Raw genomic sequence first — 20,194 nt, forward strand, 5'->3', positions numbered from 1 at the left:
CTACTCAAACTCATTAGATACAAGCTAAATAAAGCAGGACTATTAGGCAAATGAGGGCAGGGAAAAATACTGATGGATGTAATTTCCCTCATGATAAGTTTTAGTTCTCTTGAAGCTTCAAAAACAGCAAGTGGACATGAAAAAAAAAAAGCAACAAGAAATCTCACATTTCTCCTTTGTTCTTGTCCTTGAGCCACTGATGCAATGTATGGCTGTTGAACTGCAATGCTCCCTTTAAGCCTCCTTTACACTGAATCTGCATGATTGTATGAGAACTTCTCACTACCTCAATGAGTCCCACGCAGTCACCAATAGACAAACAACCATAAGGCAACATCCTGTAAGAGAAAGTGGTTTTTAGAAAGCACATTTTAAGATAGCGACCAACAGGTACTGTTTAATAATCCTTACTAGGTAAATTTCACATTACTGACTTCAGGATATGAAAATCTATCTTTAATGTTTCACAGGTGTATTATCATTAGCTGCATGGAAAAAATGTACCAGGTATTAGTCTTGTAACATGCCAGCCAATGTATTCACCATTTCTGTTCTTTAGTTTTGTATCAAGGCAAAAGACTAAGGAAAAACTTTATTGACACTTTTTGAAGACTTTGGGGAATCCACTGGAAAGACTTTTTAAAAAGACATTCAGCATGATTCAACAGTATCTATTCAACTATATTCAAAATGAAATATTAGAGACAGAATCTAAATACTGAGAGAATGAATGTTAGTATTTCATGGATTACTATAAATAAGCAGCAGGTAACTGAATTAGCAGCATGAACCTTCAAGATGATTTTTCGAATAGTGCCTGAACATAGTACAGAATTGTAACTGCAATCTACAGTCAGGAACATTATTATTTATCCAGACATTAATGGACTAACTGTACCCAGAAACAGCCATTTACTCACGCACTCCTTAAAGATCATAATTTGTTGCTTGAGAATGACCTCTAATGCTTACCGAAGATCAAGACCCTGATTTTGCCAGATGTTTTCCATAATTCTAATTATCTGTAGTGTCAGCATGTCCTGACGTAAGTCTGGAATAGTCAAATACATAAGACATTGCACATATCGTAACACAGAACACTGTTAGACTTTACCAACTAGTAGTATTTCTAACGGAAATGACGTTTGTATAGTTTAATATAGGTTTTGATCTCTCAAAAGAGAGGAAAACCTTTTAAATAACTTGAGAATGAATATAAGCTTGTGGTGATTTCCAAGCTGTTTACAAATATATATTAAAAACAATGGAATTGTCATGTCAATCAGCTAAACATTACACATCTGGAATGAAGTCTTGAAAACATTTTCGTGTAAGGAAACAAAGTATTAAATAGTGTCATGTTCTACCCCAACAGACTGAACATTTAGGAACATAAACACTTTGCACATGCCTTTGAGACAAATATTTATTTGTGCATGCTCAGTTTTTCTGGGAAAAAATTGCTTTGGTCAGTTTTTTTTTAAATGCATTTTTTTATGCTTAAAAAAAAATACTATGTAGTATGCCAGGAAAATAAACAAATACGTAGGTTTTGAATTACACTTATTTTTCCTTACCATCTCCATTCTTAAAGATTATCTCATTGTTCTGAAATAACAATTCAGACATAATATCTGGGTTTTCCCAGTTCAACCATAGGGGTCTTTTTGCAGATGACATTATCCTGCACTCCTCAAGCCTATAAAGAGATAAGGTTCATATGAAATAAGCATATTCATACCATGTTTCTATAATACTACCATGTTCACTCTGTTTTCTTTAAAATAGTATCAAATAAGATCTTCACAGGTAACTGACAATCAAGCACTATTTCCAACTTGAAACTTAAATTACTAACGTCAATGCTAATCATTTGCTAAGCACAAAGGAAGAACAAGCTATATCATACATATTCCCTTGGTAGCATGCATTCTTCACAAATGGAACTACAGTTCCTACCACCTTACAGGAACAGCTGTCATGTTGTTCTCTAATTTGTTAAGTCATTACGTTGAAACTACTTCACTCTGCTACATATTTTATTCAGCTAACTTTGATAATGCTAGCATTTAGTATATGTTAACATTACTAAGCATTTACTTAAATATCTGGACAAATTTTAAAACTGAAGACAATACCGAAGATTTCCCAGTTGATGAGCAGGATTAAGAGGAGAGATAAAACCTTGCAAAGCATCCATAAAATCTGGTCGTCTCATTTGTTCAACAAGAAACTTCATCTGCACCTGATAAATAATCACATTCAGGTTGTGAGAACAATGACTACACATAAATGAAGATAAGTATCAGGTTTCAGCTTTTGTTTAAAGGATGGTTTTACACTGTTCCAACATCAGCAACTCCATTTAGTCACACATTACTCAAATGGAAGCTCTTAGCTTTGGTTCTATTGCTTTAAAAGGCAGACAATGGTAATGAACATAGAAAACGCTACAGCTTCCAGGTAACATACTATCTACCAATGTTAGTAGTATAGATACATTGCTATTTTATCAAATAAAACAGTTCTACTAATTCCTATGACTAAAAGCAACAGTTTTGGTATGTGGACAGCTTATAATACCTTCTGTGTCTCATCTTTCTTTTCCTGCTTGAGGATATCTGTGAGGTTAATCAGCTTCTCCATAGCCTCCACCTGCCTGCTCAGATGCTTCAGGTACATTCCACATGCTCGACAGTAGGACTCCAGAAGTAAACCAAATCTCTGACTTACAGTTTTATTGTGCATTTCAGACCTACACAGAGAGGAAGAACAGTTGCAGCTTTAAGACAAGACCACTTACAGGTGCCAAAATGAAACTATATTCATAACATCTTCCTGAAGGTGGCTTATGGGTCCTTCTTCCCAGCAAAGTAATTAGCATTGACTTCCCAAAACTCATCTCATTTTGACTGGACTGATCAGAGTTCAGTATTCCTTACAGCTAATTCAGCACAAGGTTTTCAGGCTTTCCCCTCTTTTGCCCACCCCCTTCCTTCCTGCTCCATGTTCTAAGATTTTCCTTAATCAAAAATCCATGCTTCTCAGAAATGCCGCACTAAGCCTCAAGCTTTCAACTCAAGTTCCAGATTTCTTGCTCAGACAAAGGCTAAACATGCATGTATGAACCGTAACTTTCAAAGACTTATGTGGTCAAATCAAGCGGGTCAAGAGAAGTCTGCAGAGATAGTTTTTTTTAGAAACATACTTTTCCATATATTTCTCACTTAATTTCAGAAGTAACTCTGCTCTGGCAAAATTCTCTGTAAGACTGGTGAGGGGATCTGGCATACAACAAAGTTCAAATAGCAGAAATCTGTCAAAGTTGTGAACAGCTAACATGGGAAGCTTCAGTAATCTCAATTAGGCTACCGGGTTTTAGAATAATCACCATTAGAGGAAAAAAACATAAGATTAGTCATCTAATAACTAGCTTTTTAAACTGGAAGGAATGCATTCTCTTACCAAACTATGCACTCAAACTCTTAAAATAAGGCTTGCTTTGTTTAAACACAGCAGGTATCTCACCACCCCTAATCATGATATTAAGCTTACTTTAAATGCCAAAAGAAGAAGTGTCCTATCCTTTGATTCGTCAGTGCTTTCTTGAGTAAAAATCTCACGAGCTGATTATCTAAATACTGTTCATATTTCAGAACCTATTTAAGGATAAAGAAAGAAAGTTAGATATTATTTCTATTAATCTACATATAGATTAAATCACTTAGATAAAACACAATGCAAGTTTTACATTACATTTTGTAGAATGACTGATCTTGGTATTTTAATAATTGCACACGTTAGCATAAGAACAGTATCTGCTAACAGTGCATAGACTGCTTCTCTTTCAGAAACTTGCCATCTGAGGCTTCTTTTACTGTTACCAAATATTTTAGCCTCAACTTTCAACTTGCTTCAAATTTTAAAAAGATGCTTCTGTTCATACTTTCCCATATGCAAGACAGCTGAAATAGTTGCCTGTTCCAGCTGGTAGAACAGTTCTGTATCTGTTAATTTTTGGCATTTAATATTGGTAACAGATACCAAAGCACTACAGAAAATGAACCACATTTTAACTTCAAGAGCTCCTCCTGCTAATATAATCTGCAGTGCAAACAGATACTGCTGAGGACCTCACAATGTCCTAACTTTTGTTGTACTTTAAACCTCTGTAATTATCAAATATACATAAAGCATCAAGTATACCAAAACATGTTAAATACCTGTACTAGCTGGATTAAGTACTGTGACAGTTTGTCATCTGTCAAGTACTTCTCTAGACACCGAACTGCAAAAGCTCGCACCATTGGATCTGGATAATTACAATCCAAAAGCTCCATTGCTTGCTCTGGCTTGATTGGAGGCCAGTCTTTTACCAAACAGTACATCTGTGAACAAGAAGTCCAAGGACGTTACACATTTGCAAGGATTAGGAAAAAGTTATAATACACAGAAGATATAATAGAAGGACATATCAGACACAAACTGCTTCTGAATAGAAGCTGTTTACTTGCCAGTCACCTCTAAATAAACAATTTGGTATTAGTTGCCAGCTGATTGTTTTTTTTTTGTGTGTTTTTTTTTTTTTTTTATCCACTATAAAAAGAATAAAAAACCCTCACATTTAACTAATTGACATAACAAAGACTGAAGTAATGCCATCAGAAGAAAAACTAGGACTCAGTCTGAGTTAAAGAATGAGAACTGAGGGCCTTTCCTGGAGCAGGCAAATGGATCACATAAAACAAACACAGACTGATCAGCCAGTTACGGTGGCAACTTGAACCATCTAAGTTTTCGTTCAACTTATCATACACACAGCTTCTGGAAGTTTTCTTGTAAAGTAACATTTTCAAACTTCTTCAAAACTTAAACTTCTCCAGTGTTTTTTGTTACCTGAGCTACTTCATCTCTAGAATTCCATTTAACAGACAGAAGTAATTTGGGCAGAATTTCTGGTGTATTTACACAATAGTGCCTGCAAAAGATAAAAAAAAAAAAAAAGATTGTTTGTACAAAGCATCATTTTGTTTTTATAACTATCTACCACATTCCTTCAGTCCCGCATCTTTTTCTCCCTTTGCCAGCAGGATCCAACTGATATCAAAGTGTTGTCTGCATCTACGTATGAATGCAAGACTACAGTAATCGGAAAAACAAATTAATTAAACAACTTTAAGGCTCATAAGCCTTTTCTAAAGCACAACCTAAACATACAGAATAAAGAAAAGGGATCAAAGCCCAAAACAATCAAAATCAAGGGAATGAAGTTTGATTGTGACAATGAATGATTTTCTGTTTTGTGTTCTTTGTTTCTCCCCTCCCAATACCTGTGGCTCCAAAGGAAGTCCTTCTCTTGCTCAGTGATTTCAGACAAAGGATCCCGCGTACATATGGCTCGCAGTTGCTCCTTGTCACTTTCTCTTAATTCGTTATCTCTAGCTATTCTGTTACTCTGTAGAGAGACAGTGGTCCATTAATCCTCCACACGTTTTCTACCGTTGTCATACATCATACACAAGTATTTTAAAAATATAGAAATATTTGTACATCGTGCCATACTACCTTGCTGTTTCCTTCTGTTAAAAGTGAGCACTTACAAGTAGAAAAGAAATTAAAGACTGCTTTTAGTCACTACTGGGACAAGAAGTACATTTCACAAAATCAGCTGTGTGGTGGAATAGCTGCAGTTGGCATCTGATGAGCAACAGACTAGTGATACAAAATGAAACAGGTCATTTCTGTCTCCAGATTTGATGATGCTGAGAACTGCTGAAAGGGCTGAAAAAGAATCAGAACTGAAAAAGCAGAGTATGGGTGTTGAATAATAGAATCATTCAGATTGGAAAAAAACCCTAAAATCATCTAGTCCAGCCTTTAACCTAGCAATGCCAAGTCCATCACTGAACCATGTCTGTAAGCTCTACATCTACGTGTTTTCTGAAGACCTCCAGGGATGGTGGCTCAACTACTTCCCAAGGCAGCATGTTCCAATACCTCACAACACTTTCAGTGAAGAATTTTTTTCTGAATCTCCAACCTAAACCTCCTCTGGCACAACTTAAGGCCATTTCCTTTTGTCTTATCATGTGGTGCCTCAGAGAAGAGACCTATCCCACCTTGCCATAGCTTCCTTTAAGGTAATTGTAGGGTGCGATAAGGTCTCCCCTGCACTTCTTTTTCCCCAGGCTAAATAACCCCAGCTCCCTCAGCCACTTCTCATAAGACTTGGTCTCTAAACCCTTCTCCAGCTTCATTGACCTTCTTTGGTCAATGTAATAAACAAGTTTGACACTTAACAAGATGCTACCCCAAAAGCTCTACTCAGGAACAGTGTTTTTAAAGCGAGCTCATGTTTTGACGTCTGTACAATACTGACTTATACAAAAGAAAATGAACATCAACCCTTTCCAAAGTTCAGAATGCTTAAACTGTGTAACTTCTAGAACTGAGAAAAAATACCACAGCATTTGATCTCTTGTTCTGCTCTTTCCCTGTGTAATTTCTACTGAACACATTAAAAAAATACAGTAGACAAGAATGAACTGGGCTTTATCCACCAGTTTTACTGATTGTAATTTTCCACTGGTTGAACTAGAACTTTGAGACAGAAACATCTGCATGTCTTTTACAGAAAGTCTTTCCAATGCATCTAGCTTAAAAAATAAAAAATAAATAAATAAAAATAATAATAATAAAAAAAAACAACAAAGAAGAACAAAGGAAAAACCCACTCAAAACAGAAACAAAAAAAAAGAAAAAAACACAAAACACAAACTGCAAGAAGGAACAATAGGAAATTTCCAGATAGGAGATCAAGGCACCCTTTAAAAAATGAAGCGGAAATATTTCTAAGAACGCACGCAAATGTAGAATCAGTTGTTATATTATGCCACAAGATGTATACTTGCAGATTCCAAGTTCTCTACTTTATATTCACTTTTAATTACATAAATTACATGCTCCCATGATGGGTTCACTACTATTGTGTGTGACAAGAATATTCCAGCCTTCAAGCTTTCATCTATCAATATTACTTCACAGAATTTTTAGTACCTTTGTCTCTTGTTAATTTGTCAGTCTGAAGCACATGGACTAGATTTGAAACTGAGAGAATTCAGGACTACTCTTTGTGTTGGCATAGAAAGATTTCTGGAACACATTCTTAGATATCATGTTAACATACAATGCAAATAGCAAAGCCAGAATCATTCTGTAGGGAAGTTGATGAATATTTATTCATTATAACTCTACAATCACCCTACTCCTGATATAAAATCAAGTAGTTGATATTGAAGAGATTAATTGTACATATTTATCTTGATTCTGAGTTATCCTAAATTGTAATTAAATGTCAAAAAAGTATAAAATGTACCTGCATAGTGGGTCAGAAAGATCATAGATTAGGTCAAGCCCAGAAGGAAAATGCATTTATCCTGTTGCAGTCAACACCAAAAACTTGAAATTCTATGAATTGTGGGACAGTAAATGAGATTTAATATTTGAAAAGTCTTTCATATTAAAGATAATAATGGATCTATAAATGCTGCCTTATGCATTAATTTATTTAAATGCAGTGTAATGCATCTCAAGGTAAACAATAGATGTAGTTATGCTCTCTATATTATAACATTTATATAGAAATCAAACCTCAGTGACTGCTTTGCTGATTTTGACCATTTCAGGCATAAAGTTCTTTCAGGTATGGCCAATGCTAGCAATCTAGTATCTGATTTTCAACGTGTAATGCATTGTCACTTATTTCCCTAAAAATACTTAACGTTAAAAATAGCCATAAATATGCACAGTACTTGAATATAGATAATTTGGCCCCAAACCTGGAGATACCATACATTATAAGATAAAGGGAACAAAAAGATCACTAGTGATGTTAAATCTCACACAGTGAGATTTAGGAAAGGCTAAGAGGATTTTTTTAAGACAAGGAGGAGGACTAGGGAAAAAAAGCAGCATGAATAAGGGGAAAGGGAAACCTGGAATAAAATACTGGAATATAATTTCTGTTTCCCTATCAACTTGGTCATTGATGCAAATAGACTTTCTCTATATTTAACCACTATGACCTGCTTTTATGGTATTGTAAGGTTTATCACAAAAAAAGGCAGTAATTTGAGACATTATTCTACCTCAAATATTTTTAATTTTAAATTCTAAAACGCAAGTTGATGATTACTTTGTCACTGGCTTAGTCTCCTAACCCTTTTCAGTCTTTGCCTACATGTAGAACTAAACAATGAGTTCAACATATCAAAGCCTAGGTAAAAGGCTACATAACAGCAAAGGAATGTTCTTTAACAAGATGCCAGCTGTCCTTAACTTTCTGAGAGCCCTGCAGCACCTCTCAGTCACAATATATACCATAAGCAGATAATACCAGTCTACGATGGACTTGCCATAGAGCATCAAGAGAAATCCAATACCCACAACTCTTTGTTCAGGATGTTTTGAGAAGGGCCTGCTGTCAATATCACCAGAATTCCCAAGCTGGAGGCTTACTCACACCTACATAATTTTTGGTACAGGGGAACTTTTCACATAGACCACAAAGCCGTCTTGGGGAAACTCTCCAGTCTTTACACCAGCCTCCATGAGAAAATGCAAACATACCAACTAATTTCACAGCCTTGTCTTTAGCCTCATAGAAGAGGGGGCTAAAGGACTACTCTCATGTAGTAAGTATGGCAATCAATTCCTTTAAAATTCATGGTACTTATGGTCACAACAAACCTATTCAACAGGCAATGAAAAGTTATAAGCACCTTTACACTACACAAAAAAGCCTCCCTATAAACATGAAATTGCAACGAAGAAAAACAGTACCACTGAAGGAGAACTACAACTTTTGAAAAGTAGTTTAGACATCTGAATCTGTAATTTAAATATGTCAAAAAGGTCCTAACAATCTGCACAGTAAGACAGTTTCTCTTTCAGGCATGGATCAGTTATGAATTAAGACAGTTTATTGGCAATAGAAAGGAAGGAGATTATATTACTCTGTGCTAAAAAGAAAACAAAAAATTGGTTTATTCCTCTTACAATAGAAGAATCCTTCTTCTTATATCCTGATTTATCACTAGTATATTCAGAAAAAAAGAAAAAAAGTAACTACTTTCATATTTTAGTAGCTATTCTTGGAAGGTAAGTTTGTCTTACCAGCCCCGCATAGCTGTAGTTGAACCCCAGTTCACGTGAGATAGTCCAATTGGCATGTTCTTCAATCACTGTCATATCTGGAAACTTAACAGGATTGCTAAACCAATCGAATTCCAGCTCTAAACATGGAGTTTCCTATGTAAAGGGAATTTAAATTATTTTTTCAGTCCAATGATACTGATTAGAATAGGGCATATTTTGAATATGTACTCTTGATAAAGCAGTTCCCATGCAAATACCTACCTTATTCGGATTCGATCCAGTAACACCAATAGGATTCAACAAATCTTCCAGTCCATGAGGTACTGCCCAAAGATTCAAAGCCATTTTCCCAGATACAAGAGTGTCTGTGTAATCAAACATGTTTATATTTCCCCAAGCCAATGGGCAGTGCTCCTTAAAGAGATTAAAAGATCTTTCAGTTTCATCTTCTAATTACTGCACAGTAGTACATTTTAAAAAATAAACAAAGTAGATTAAAAAACTAAAAATATAACAATATGGATTCAACATAGCTTAAAATTTTATCTTTGTTGGTCCCTTCCAAATGAACTGTTCTGATTTCTAACGTCCATCTGCACAGTAGAAAGATTATCAAAACCAAATAATTCTGGTTTTCATAAAAATAAAACAGCAGCTGTTTTCCCTACACTTATACTCTAACTAATACCAAACCAGCGGGTCTAATCAGAGAGTTAAAGTTATGTTAACAATGAAAGGCATGCTCCAAACAGACTCTTCTGCTCATTTTTCAAGCAGTTTAAGACAGGGAGGGAAAAACAGAAAATGGACTCAGGAGAACAGTACAGTACATAATCTTGCTATTAATAATACCATCTCACTTGGCCAATTTAAGACGGCAATGAGAGCAAATAATTAGAGAAGTATCATTATATCATAAATCACATTGTTTTCCTTTTAGTAACACTTGTTTAGGTCCATTTTTCCCTGATAAATCATGTACCAAACAGACCGCTTAATCTACTGGAATTTATTGTTGTGAAACCACTGAACTCCGTCTCTGACATCAAACCTTTGATTGTGCGTCACGAGAAGTAACATTTTTATCTGAGAACAAGTTGTTACATTTCCAGATTACCAGAAAGCAGTTATGGAAACTTTCCTTGCACACAACTATGACATCTAACCTTTGTGCCAATATAAGGGCAATCATTTTGTAGCATGTTATCAGAACTCTTGCAAACACGCTAGCATTGTCCCCATGCCCAAGTAACTCAAGATTTGTAAACCTGGTTGTAGATACAAAAACTACAAAGTATCTGTGACAGTCACACAAATGCAGAATTTAAAGATGCTAGTGTCTAGAATTCGGTGCCATATTTAGATTTCTAAAAAATGGTTTGAGAGCTTTCCTCAAATACTAAAGCAGCACAAATTTTAAAATAAGCTCTAAATCTAGATATAAATACTATCCTTCTTTAATTAGTAGCAAGTAATTCATGAGTTTAGAAACTTACAGACACTCACACCTCAAAAGACTAACACTGATCTTTTTGAAAGGCAACATCGTTGCAGTGTTGAATGGATAAGGTTTTTCTGTTGTGCTTGATTTCAAATGACAAAAAGCGGTAGTCTGAATAATATATAAGAAAAGAAAAAATCCTATTTGAGTCTGATTCAAATCAAACATTTCACTAAGACTCATTACCAGGACAATGGTTACCAAGTATTTTCCCAAACTTGATTTGAGTAACTTTTGTTTGAAAGTTTACTAAAGCTATGAAGTATTTTACCTCTTTAGCACCCTTCCGGCCTTTAACAGAACAGATAGAAAGGCAGAGCCGAGCAGCACGTGGAAGGTCGGGAATGTACATGTCATACAGCAACCACTCATTCCATCTGTAACATTTACAAAGCAGAATAAAACCTGGTTAAAAGAGGCCAGGAAGAGAGCTGTATGCAAACAAGAGTTATACTAAAAAGCATCATATCCTTACCTAAACTGTGCATACACATAAAGAATACACTTCCTTACTGTATAACGGTCCTCCTACATGCACTTGACCACACTGACTGCCTTTGGGAATTGAAGCTTCCCTGATACGCATTCTACCATCACCACTGTTTAAGAAGTCACGCTAGGGTCAATTCCTGCAAGCTGAGTAACAGGTTCATTCGCCTATTTTCTTGAATACCCAGAAGCTGCGACTGTGTAGGTATAACCAAAAGACAACGACTTTGCAAGTGTGCTACCAACATAAGGTTTTGCTTGTGAAATTTTTCACTTCAGCATTCAACTAAATTAGAATTGTTAGAAAGAAAAAATGCAAATATAACAAATCCAAAGCAATATTCCTAATGCCCTGCCATAGTTTTTGAATGTACTGTACAGACTAACAATTTTATTTTTGCTAATGTTACACTGATATAATTAGGAGTTGATTGGAGAAAAGTGTTTTATAGCTGCCATTTAGAGAGCTAAGCAAAAAAAACATATCTTACAATTTTTTTCCCCAATTTGAGGAGAATCATTAAATATATGGATGATGAACTTCAAGTATTAGTGATAAACAAGACATTTCTGGTTCCAGTTCCTTTGCTAAAAAGAGTGCAACTTAGTTTATACTAAAACATGAAACACTAGGGACCAGTCATTAGGTACAACCAGATCAGAGATTCCTCAGTAATGGTGATAGAAAGTAAGAACACTTCCACAGCTGCATAAAGAAAGGAAAACCAAAATTGCTGGCAGCAACTGGACACTTTCCAAATGATTGCTTAACTCTACTAACTCTATTAACTGTGTTGCTGCTAAAATGTAAGTGAATGAAACAGGAAGCAATTAACAATTAAAATGCAAGGAACTGCAAAATCACAGCAGACTGAACCATGTTACCTCTTTAAATGACAGCGTTCCAGTTACAAATGCATTACAGTCTCATTGCATTTTGAAAATAAACGCTTCCTCAAATCCTTTTTCACAGGATGACCAGTTTGCTATTCCATGAGGTTCTAGTGCATTAGCAAAGTGAACTAAAGAAAATGAGTATTTTTTACTGCAGTAATTCCTCAAGCACTCCAGAGTCTTGTGCATAGGCACTGTTTCTCATATTTTATTACCTTAAAATCTCACCACTGTTACTAGCTCAAGTAGTCTGAATCATAATAAATAAAAACAAGTGTATTCATTCTGCTCTCAGTTTTGCTCTAGAATTAGACTGCTAAAACAACTGTGATATTACTCAATTTACTATAGAAATAAGAACAAATTAGTTCTAGAGAAATATACATTCTGTTTTCATGAACTTCTCTAACTAGAATTTTTCTCTCAACTGGCAGAACTGTGCTTTTGAACTGCTGAATACACTTATTTTCTTAAGTATTTTCTTAATTTTTCTCAGCTGGGAGAAGCAGCAGCTTCCAAGGACAGTATTAATTTTTCCATGTGTTTGTAGCTACTAAAAGCAACATTTCACAAAGAAATAACTGCCCCAAGCCCTTCTCTGTGAATAACTAAATTGGCAGATAAACTTTAATTCACAGAATCATGGAATATCCTGAGTTGGAAGGGACACATAAGGATCATCAAGTCCAACTCCTGGCTCCTCACAGGACCACCCAAAAATCAGACCATAAATCTGAGAGTGTTGCCCAAACTCTTTCTGAACTCCAGCAGCCCAGTGCCATGACCACTGCCCCGGGAGCCTGTCCCAGTGCCCGACCACCTCTGGGTGCAGACCCTTTCCCTAACACCCAGCCTGACCCTCCCCTGTCCCAGCTCCATGCCGTTCCCTCGGGTCCTGTCACTGTCCCCAGAGAGCAGAGCTCAGCGCCTGCCCCTCCGCTCCCCTCGTGAGGGAGCTGCAGGCTGCCATGAGGCCTCCCCTCAGCCTCTGGGCTGAACAAACCAAGGGACCTCAGCTGCTCCTCATACATCTATTCAATTTTCTTACAGTTTTTTAATTTCATATAGCATAGATCTGTATGATGATAGCCATGTTTTCAAATCACGCCTTTCAGCACCTTTCCTAAGAGGTTTTCCTTGTAGAAGAGCTACACTTGAACTAATGGCTTAACTATGTGGGGGATAACTAGAAGGGAGAAGCTATTTTTCAGTAACTGCATACATTATTAGGTGTTATAATTAGAGGGCCTAATCATATTCATAGAAAACACATATCTTGCGACTTTCAAAGACATGAAGTCAGAAAATGCAAGTCAATTTCTGAACACCTATTTCGTATCTAATCCTAGGAGATGCTAAAATTGCACACCTCCTCCTTACTCAAAATTACAGGCAGAAATTTAACATCTTTTAAATACTAATTCTCAATATGCTTATGTACGCTCAAATAAAACTTTGTTTTGCATATTAATGGCACTTTCAAGTTCATGTGATTTATTCTTCCAGATAATATTTGTGGTAGGTACTGAAATCTATCAGCCCAGAGCTGGCAGTCACTGGCACATTAGCAAATGATTCCCGTTTCTCCACACTCAGTGCTTCTGCTTTAGTACACGCTATGCAACCTCACTGGAACAAATTGGTGGATTACATTACATCCCATTGCCTCATGCTGAAGTTGGAATCTGTACCTGCAACCAGAATGCCAGCTATTGATAGAAAGTAAAAAAGGGAGCTCAGCTGCTCAGAGCTATGCTGATTTCACAGTACTAATGAGTAATTTTACTGGAATTTCAGAGGCAATTGTGAATGCGCATGTAAAACAGACCTGTTCAGTACAGCAACTGTACTATTATACGTAACATTACAAGACAAAATACTTGTGTTTGAATGAATTAAATTCTTCTTATACATACATGGATATGTAAAAGTGTTCTTCAGGTAAGGGATTGCCAGCAAGTAGCTCTACCTGAACAATGCTAAGCAGAGCCTTTACTTCTTCAGTACTATCATTTATGATGCCCTGGAAGTCAGGTTCTCTACAGTTGTTCTAGTACCTAGCTTACCTGGGATTAGAACAAGGTACCCTCTGAGTATTCACATTGTCACACAAAGGTTCCCCTCCATGGTAGATACCTGTTCGAACATATATCTGAAAATAATGTTAACATTAGTACTATCTTCCAAATGTTGATAGGAATACGAATTTTGTTTATAACAAATATAATATGATTACAACATACTATCCTTTAATTTCTATCAGGCAAAAAAAAAAAAACCACCACCACCCCCCCAAAAAAATAGCATCATCACCCCTCAACCCAAATTTTTTCATGCTCTGCAAGGTGTGAAGTATAGTATATATGCATAACCTTCTAGGAAAAAATAGGTTTTGGTCTTTTTCCTTATTATTGCTACACTACTCCTAAAAATATAGTAATAAACCTGAAAGGAACTTCCAAAATAAACTGGAATTTATTATCAATTCTTGTGCCAAACTACAGTGAAGGAAAAGACCAAACAGACAAATTCTGAGAAAGTTAGAGAGCCAGGCTTCTTGCATGACTTCAGTAGGATTAAGCCCTACATGCCTTTTCTCACTGATCTCCCCATACCTCCCTTTCTAAAACAGATAGTACACTATCCAGCATCCCCTTATCAAATGTATTCCCAACTACTGCAAGAAATTCTTAAACATACTCATTATTTAGAATGTGTAAGATAACATGGGTTTTGCTTTTCTATCCATTACATACTCAGCTGAAATGAACTACACAAACTCAGTTCTGCTCCCATCAGGAAGGATATTTAGGTGAATACCACAACTCATGCATTTTTCAGTAGCATACAAAAGTTTGTAGATGTTAGAACATCGCTATGTTTTTCAGAATTGAGTGCTTGAATTTAAATGGCACGAGGATATAATTTTCTAACACTTTACATAACTATTTCCCAATTGTAAACATGGAACAGAAAATTTAGGAGGGAAGCCATGAGCTGTTAAAAACCACATGTGATTCCATAACAACATTTTCCTTACTTTGTCAATGTCTCTAATGTTCACATTTACATAGGTTGCACAGAGAATTCTTATTCTGAGCGCACTATTTATAGTCCACAGGGATTTAGCTGTAGCTTCTCCATTCATGTAGGGTGTAGCTGTAGAGATACGCCTGGAATAAGATGGCATTGTGAAGGTATCCAGTGGCAGCTGGGTATACAGGCTTTCTTTAGCCATCAGCATCAGATTGGGCATGCGACCAAGCATTATACAACTTCTTATGTACTGCAAGAAAACAAAACCAAAATTCAATGTGTTTTCCAAGTGTATGCTCTTGGTAATCAATGTGTAAAAGACTCCTAGTCACAGGTAGAAAGCACAAGACAAAGGGCAGGGATGTTCATTTTTGGTTCTGTTGTACTTATCACCTTCAGCTCAGCACTGATCCTGACAGACCCAAACTTTAAGCCTGTGTGGTGTCCACTCAGGACTGACTGCTGAGAGCATTTAGTCTGGCAACAGCACTACAAAATACAATGTGTTAAGACGAGTCCAGCTCTGGACTGTAATTAGTAAGCTCTTCTGTGGCACAGTAAAGGCATACCAGATACTTTTGAAGCAACCACACTAGATCAAATAGGTCTAGCGTTTGATCTCCTGACTGCACAAAATTATTCACGTATGCCTGCCCCAGCTCCCACTGTATAAAGTTTCTTTTTCCATTATTCAGGATCCCTCATCCCCCTTTTCTCCTCCACTGCTTCAGAGAGCAGATTTTCAACCATTTCAGATGAAGGAATGGAAGCTGTTTATTACAACAATACATTTTTCGAAGAGGAAGCAACTGCAGTCTGTCAGGAAATCTACAGAGTAACATTGTTGTCTACTCCAGAGAGGGCTGCTCAGATGCTCTTCTGTCAGCAGTTCTGTCACACTCCCAGCACTAACAAAACCAAGGCACTGAAGGACGGACAGCCACAAGGAAGATTTAACAATGATTAATGCAGTGCTGGCAGTTTACCACTCCCCTTTCATAAGATCAAAAAGTTTACTGATGTAATTAACAGTAAACCAAGGAAGTTTGCTTATTTTTTTTCCCAACCTCTAAAGGAGGAAGGGAGAAGATTCACAGTAGCGATGGTTGCTTCATAATCCAACATCTGATCAAATTTCCTTTTGCGTTACATCAGCCCCCTTCAAGCATAACTCATCTCTTGCCATCAGAAACATGGGATACTTCTGAAAGCACCTGCCACTGATTTATCACTAATGTTAGAGGTAAACTCCTACTTCCTTTAACGAAGAAAAAATAAACTAGTCATCTAAATCCTAACTTCAATTACCTTCCCCCACAACAACTGAAATACACACTGCAACAAATATGCACACAAGTCAAATGCACATGCATTAGCCAATTGGTTTGATGACACATACATTTTTACTTTCTCTGTTTTCAACTAATTTAATAAAAAAAAGCAAGCCAGTCATAAAATTGATCACTTTTCTCCCTCAGAAATTTGGATTATTTCAGTGTACTTCAAAATAAATCCATTATGTTACTCACCTTATACTGGCTCAGCGGATATTTTTCTAGCAAGTATTCATCACAGCCGCACACCTTTAAAATATACTTGCCCTGGTACTCCAACACGCAAAGCTTCAGTTGTTCGGATGACAGCAACATACTTCGTGTTTTCTTCCTAATTGCTTCAGCAATAACTTGCTCAGGCACACAGTCGTGATTGATTTTTAAGGTGTATTTCTGCTTATCGTTGTTTGGTGAGACTATTACCCAGATCACAACTATAATTTGCCCTAGAATGTGAAATAATGTTAACATTTTCAACAGTTTCAACAGACATACAAACCATCTCCCCCTTCCAGCCCCCAAAACCCCAAACTACAGAGAATTACTTGCAATACTACTGCAAGGAACTAGGTGCCCTCAGCTTATTTTTGATTCCAGTGTAAATTCAAGAAGTTTTACTCCTAGAGGTTAGGAATATTATAATACAAGTACTGACTATTCATTCGGCCTTCAAGTAAACAGCACTAACTGTTCCATCCTTGACTGCTGTAAGATAACTCAGTGCTTCAGTATCATTTAATTCTGCATTTCTGAGCAAAGAAAAACAAAGAGCCAACATGCTGTTTCTGCCCATTAAAAGGGATTACAATTTACCAAGTTTAAATAACAAAATATAAGTTATTAGAACAGCAAAAAAAAATAAGTTTTGCTGTTTGCCTTTTGAACCTACACTCTATTAAGCAAGTTATTCTGAATAACTCAAGGTTATGATACTGATGTAGTATACTAAATATACTACATAAAACAGTCATTTACCTAAGTCACCAGCTGTATTCTGATCTCAATCACACAAAAAACCCATTGTGTGTCTACAATAAATATTTTTCTTACCTTTATCTAGTTTATTGTATATGTGTTTGGGTAGCTCAGGTGAAGACTCCACATTTGGAGGACAGACGTACAATGCTCTACTATGTGGTGCATTAGCATCTCGAAGATCCACTGCTTCTTTACAAACATTAAGAATATTTCTTCTGAAGTCTTGTACTTCAGGATCCTTAACCATGTCAAATTCACAGACGGGCATGCCAATAGCAAAACCTACAATATTGCAGAAGCATGAGGAAGTACTTGCAATTGAAAACTAAGTTAAAGCTAAAGATACCTTCTACCACTGACAAAAAAAGCATGTTTCAAGCAAAATGCAACCCAAAATACTTCCGCGTTAACCACAGGCTTCCACTTTATACATAATTGTTTCGTCATTCAAGAACAACGCGGTTCTGAAGTTAAGTTCACTCAGCAATCACATAAAAGGTTAGAAACCAGGTGCATGTTCACTGAAAATCCTGGAAGCCTTAAATCACCACACTCACTGCTAATACTGTTTGTGGAGGAAAAGAATCAGTAATAAACTTCCTTTAAAGTCAGCACAAAGATTTCTGAGAGGATCAGAGGTGCTGTGGTGTTGATTTTCTTTAAAACCCTGACAGGATTATTAGTAGCTATTAGAACCATTGCCAAATTTGCCTACAAGTCAGTGACAGCTCTTCAAGTTTTTGATTAACTCCACTATTTAAAGATGTGACAAGCACCCAAAGAGATACTGAACTTAGCTCCTTAGCAAAGATTCACATAATAAGGGTCTATTCCTCTCAAGTCTTCAGTCCTACATCTAATTCCATTTACTTTCATAAATAATTATTTTTGCATGAATGCTCAAATTTGAAAGCTTTCCAACTATCTCCACGCACAGGTTAAAACCAGTGTTCTCTCCAAGTCCTGAACAGGTTAAGTTTTACAAAACAGGAGGAGTTTACCCATGATGTCTTCATAACAATTAAATAATTTAACAATTAGGAGCTCCCCAGAACAAGTATTTCCAGTTGACAAGTCTCTACCACTGCAATATACATCTGTTAGCAACTATGAAGGAGGGGGTATGCTTGCCCTGGCTGAATTTAGATAGTTAACCTAGATACCAAAACACATACTAGGCTCCCTGTACTTTCTCAATGGATAGTGGAAAGTGAAAAGCTTCTCCACAGGTGATTCAAAATACTACAGTTTGTCTCCTTCAGGTGTTTTTGTTATGTTCTCCCCCACCTACCAATGCTCTTTTTGTAGGAAAGGGGGGGAGGAAAACTCACCTTCTCCCTGAAATTCTACTCTAAGCAAGATAAAACAGTACCCAAATCTGTGCTATTGCAAACGTGATTTAAGGTTGTAATGAAATCCTCTTCTACCTTCTCTTAGCTATCACAGTTCTGTAAACTTCAAAACAAATTAAGACTGATTTCTCAAATAAAACAGGTACAATAAGGCTTTGCTCTGTAATAACATGAAATCCTGCCAATTGGAGACAAGCAAACGATATGGTCTAACTCATATACAGCTGCAAATATGCATAAAGCGAAAAATTTGTACATGAATGAAATAGAATAGCAAAAAAAAATAATTCACAGTTTACAAATGTTGTCTTAACTATGATCAGTATCTTTAGACATTTGATGTATCACCAAACAATTACGAAATGCAAGCTCTGGCACATACAGCTGCAAGAGGTGACAAATACAATTCATTTCAATTCTTTGGTTTGTGTTTTGAAGAAGAGAAACCAGCTAAGCAGACCAGCTATGCTTAAATACAAATAATCTCACCTATTTCTCTGTTGAGAATCTTCTCTTCTCTGTTGCCTACTGGTTCAATGACTTTTAGAAAAGGTTGAAATAGTCTCAGGTCACAAAGCCTCCGTGTTTCATCGAAAAACTCTTCTCTCTCTGCTTCTTGCGTAACACTTACAAAAATGTAAGAAGATTCATCTTGAAGGAGCTGATAGAGAGGGTATTTTCTCGCTTCTTTAAAGAGTTCATGTTTAATAGTTAGTAACGTGGCCTCACGGAGGCATTCTAGAGTCACTATCATTCCATTTGGGAGAAGACATTCCACAAGGATCCTCGGTGGCATCAAGTGGATGCCCCATAGCTCACCGGATGATGGTCGTGGAGGCATTTTTAAGTCTTTTGATAACTTTGTACTAGAAGTTTTTCAAGCAGTGATTTGAATGAGTAAACCTAAGAAGAAAAATCAGAAATTTAAGCATTAAAATTTAAAATACTAGCACCAGAAAGAACTTCTGATATTTTTTTTTCCAAACACTCCTTACAATCATAGATCCATTTCACAGCTATGTTTTACATCATAAAAGCAAACTTGATAAAAGCGGTAAGGAGCACGCATTTAATGTAAATACCTACTCAAATAAAATAGTTAATAGAACCATGTTAGCTTGGGAAAAAATGCCAACATGCATATGGTTTGGAAAATAAATTAGGACTAGTTTTTTGACCCAGGGTTTATATACTTATGGTTGGAACAGTTAAATAGCACAGGGGATGAAAATACCTCATCTTAGAACTATTTTACAGCAAGTTTAAGCTTCTTCAGTGTTTGTAGAAACATCTTTGCTAAGCCAGGGGATGGAGGGGACATATCTGACCTTTCAGCAGCGCTGGCTCACGCTGACTTAAAACAGGTACAAGAAAAATTGTATTTGTGTTGTACAAGCCAGTGGCCAACGATGGATGCCAAACAAGGAGCAGACAGACATTTCACAAATAAACTC

At 36.4% G+C, this 20,194-nt stretch overlaps 1 protein-coding gene across 4 annotated transcripts in view; it reads right to left on the reverse strand.

Moving 5' to 3' along the window:
• PIK3CA (phosphatidylinositol-4,5-bisphosphate 3-kinase catalytic subunit alpha) overlaps nt 1–20,194 on the reverse strand; it is a 42,563-nt gene that overhangs the window by 8,609 nt on the left and 13,760 nt on the right. For all 4 annotated transcript variants that reach the window (XM_082767190.1, XM_082767191.1, XM_082767193.1 and 1 more), the window contains exons 2-18: nt 19,230–19,643; nt 17,461–17,670; nt 16,606–16,856; nt 15,081–15,326; nt 14,107–14,192; nt 10,929–11,034; nt 9,418–9,570; nt 9,175–9,309; nt 5,331–5,455; nt 4,897–4,978; nt 4,224–4,388; nt 3,556–3,659; nt 2,584–2,755; nt 2,139–2,245; nt 1,578–1,699; nt 973–1,051; nt 168–338 (exon numbers count right to left, since the gene is read on the reverse strand). In XM_082767190.1, the coding sequence (XP_082623316.1) occupies nt 168–338; nt 973–1,051; nt 1,578–1,699; nt 2,139–2,245; nt 2,584–2,755; nt 3,556–3,659; nt 4,224–4,388; nt 4,897–4,978; nt 5,331–5,455; nt 9,175–9,309; nt 9,418–9,570; nt 10,929–11,034; nt 14,107–14,192; nt 15,081–15,326; nt 16,606–16,856; nt 17,461–17,670; nt 19,230–19,581 (2,666 nt within the window). In that variant the 5' untranslated portion in view covers nt 19,582–19,643. The remainder of the gene's footprint in view (nt 1–167; nt 339–972; nt 1,052–1,577; nt 1,700–2,138; nt 2,246–2,583; nt 2,756–3,555; nt 3,660–4,223; nt 4,389–4,896; nt 4,979–5,330; nt 5,456–9,174; nt 9,310–9,417; nt 9,571–10,928; nt 11,035–14,106; nt 14,193–15,080; nt 15,327–16,605; nt 16,857–17,460; nt 17,671–19,229; nt 19,644–20,194) is intronic.

This window comes from Aythya marila, assembly GCF_965140915.1.
Source record: "Aythya marila genome assembly, chromosome: 9".
Taxonomy (NCBI): Eukaryota; Metazoa; Chordata; class Aves; order Anseriformes; family Anatidae; genus Aythya; species Aythya marila.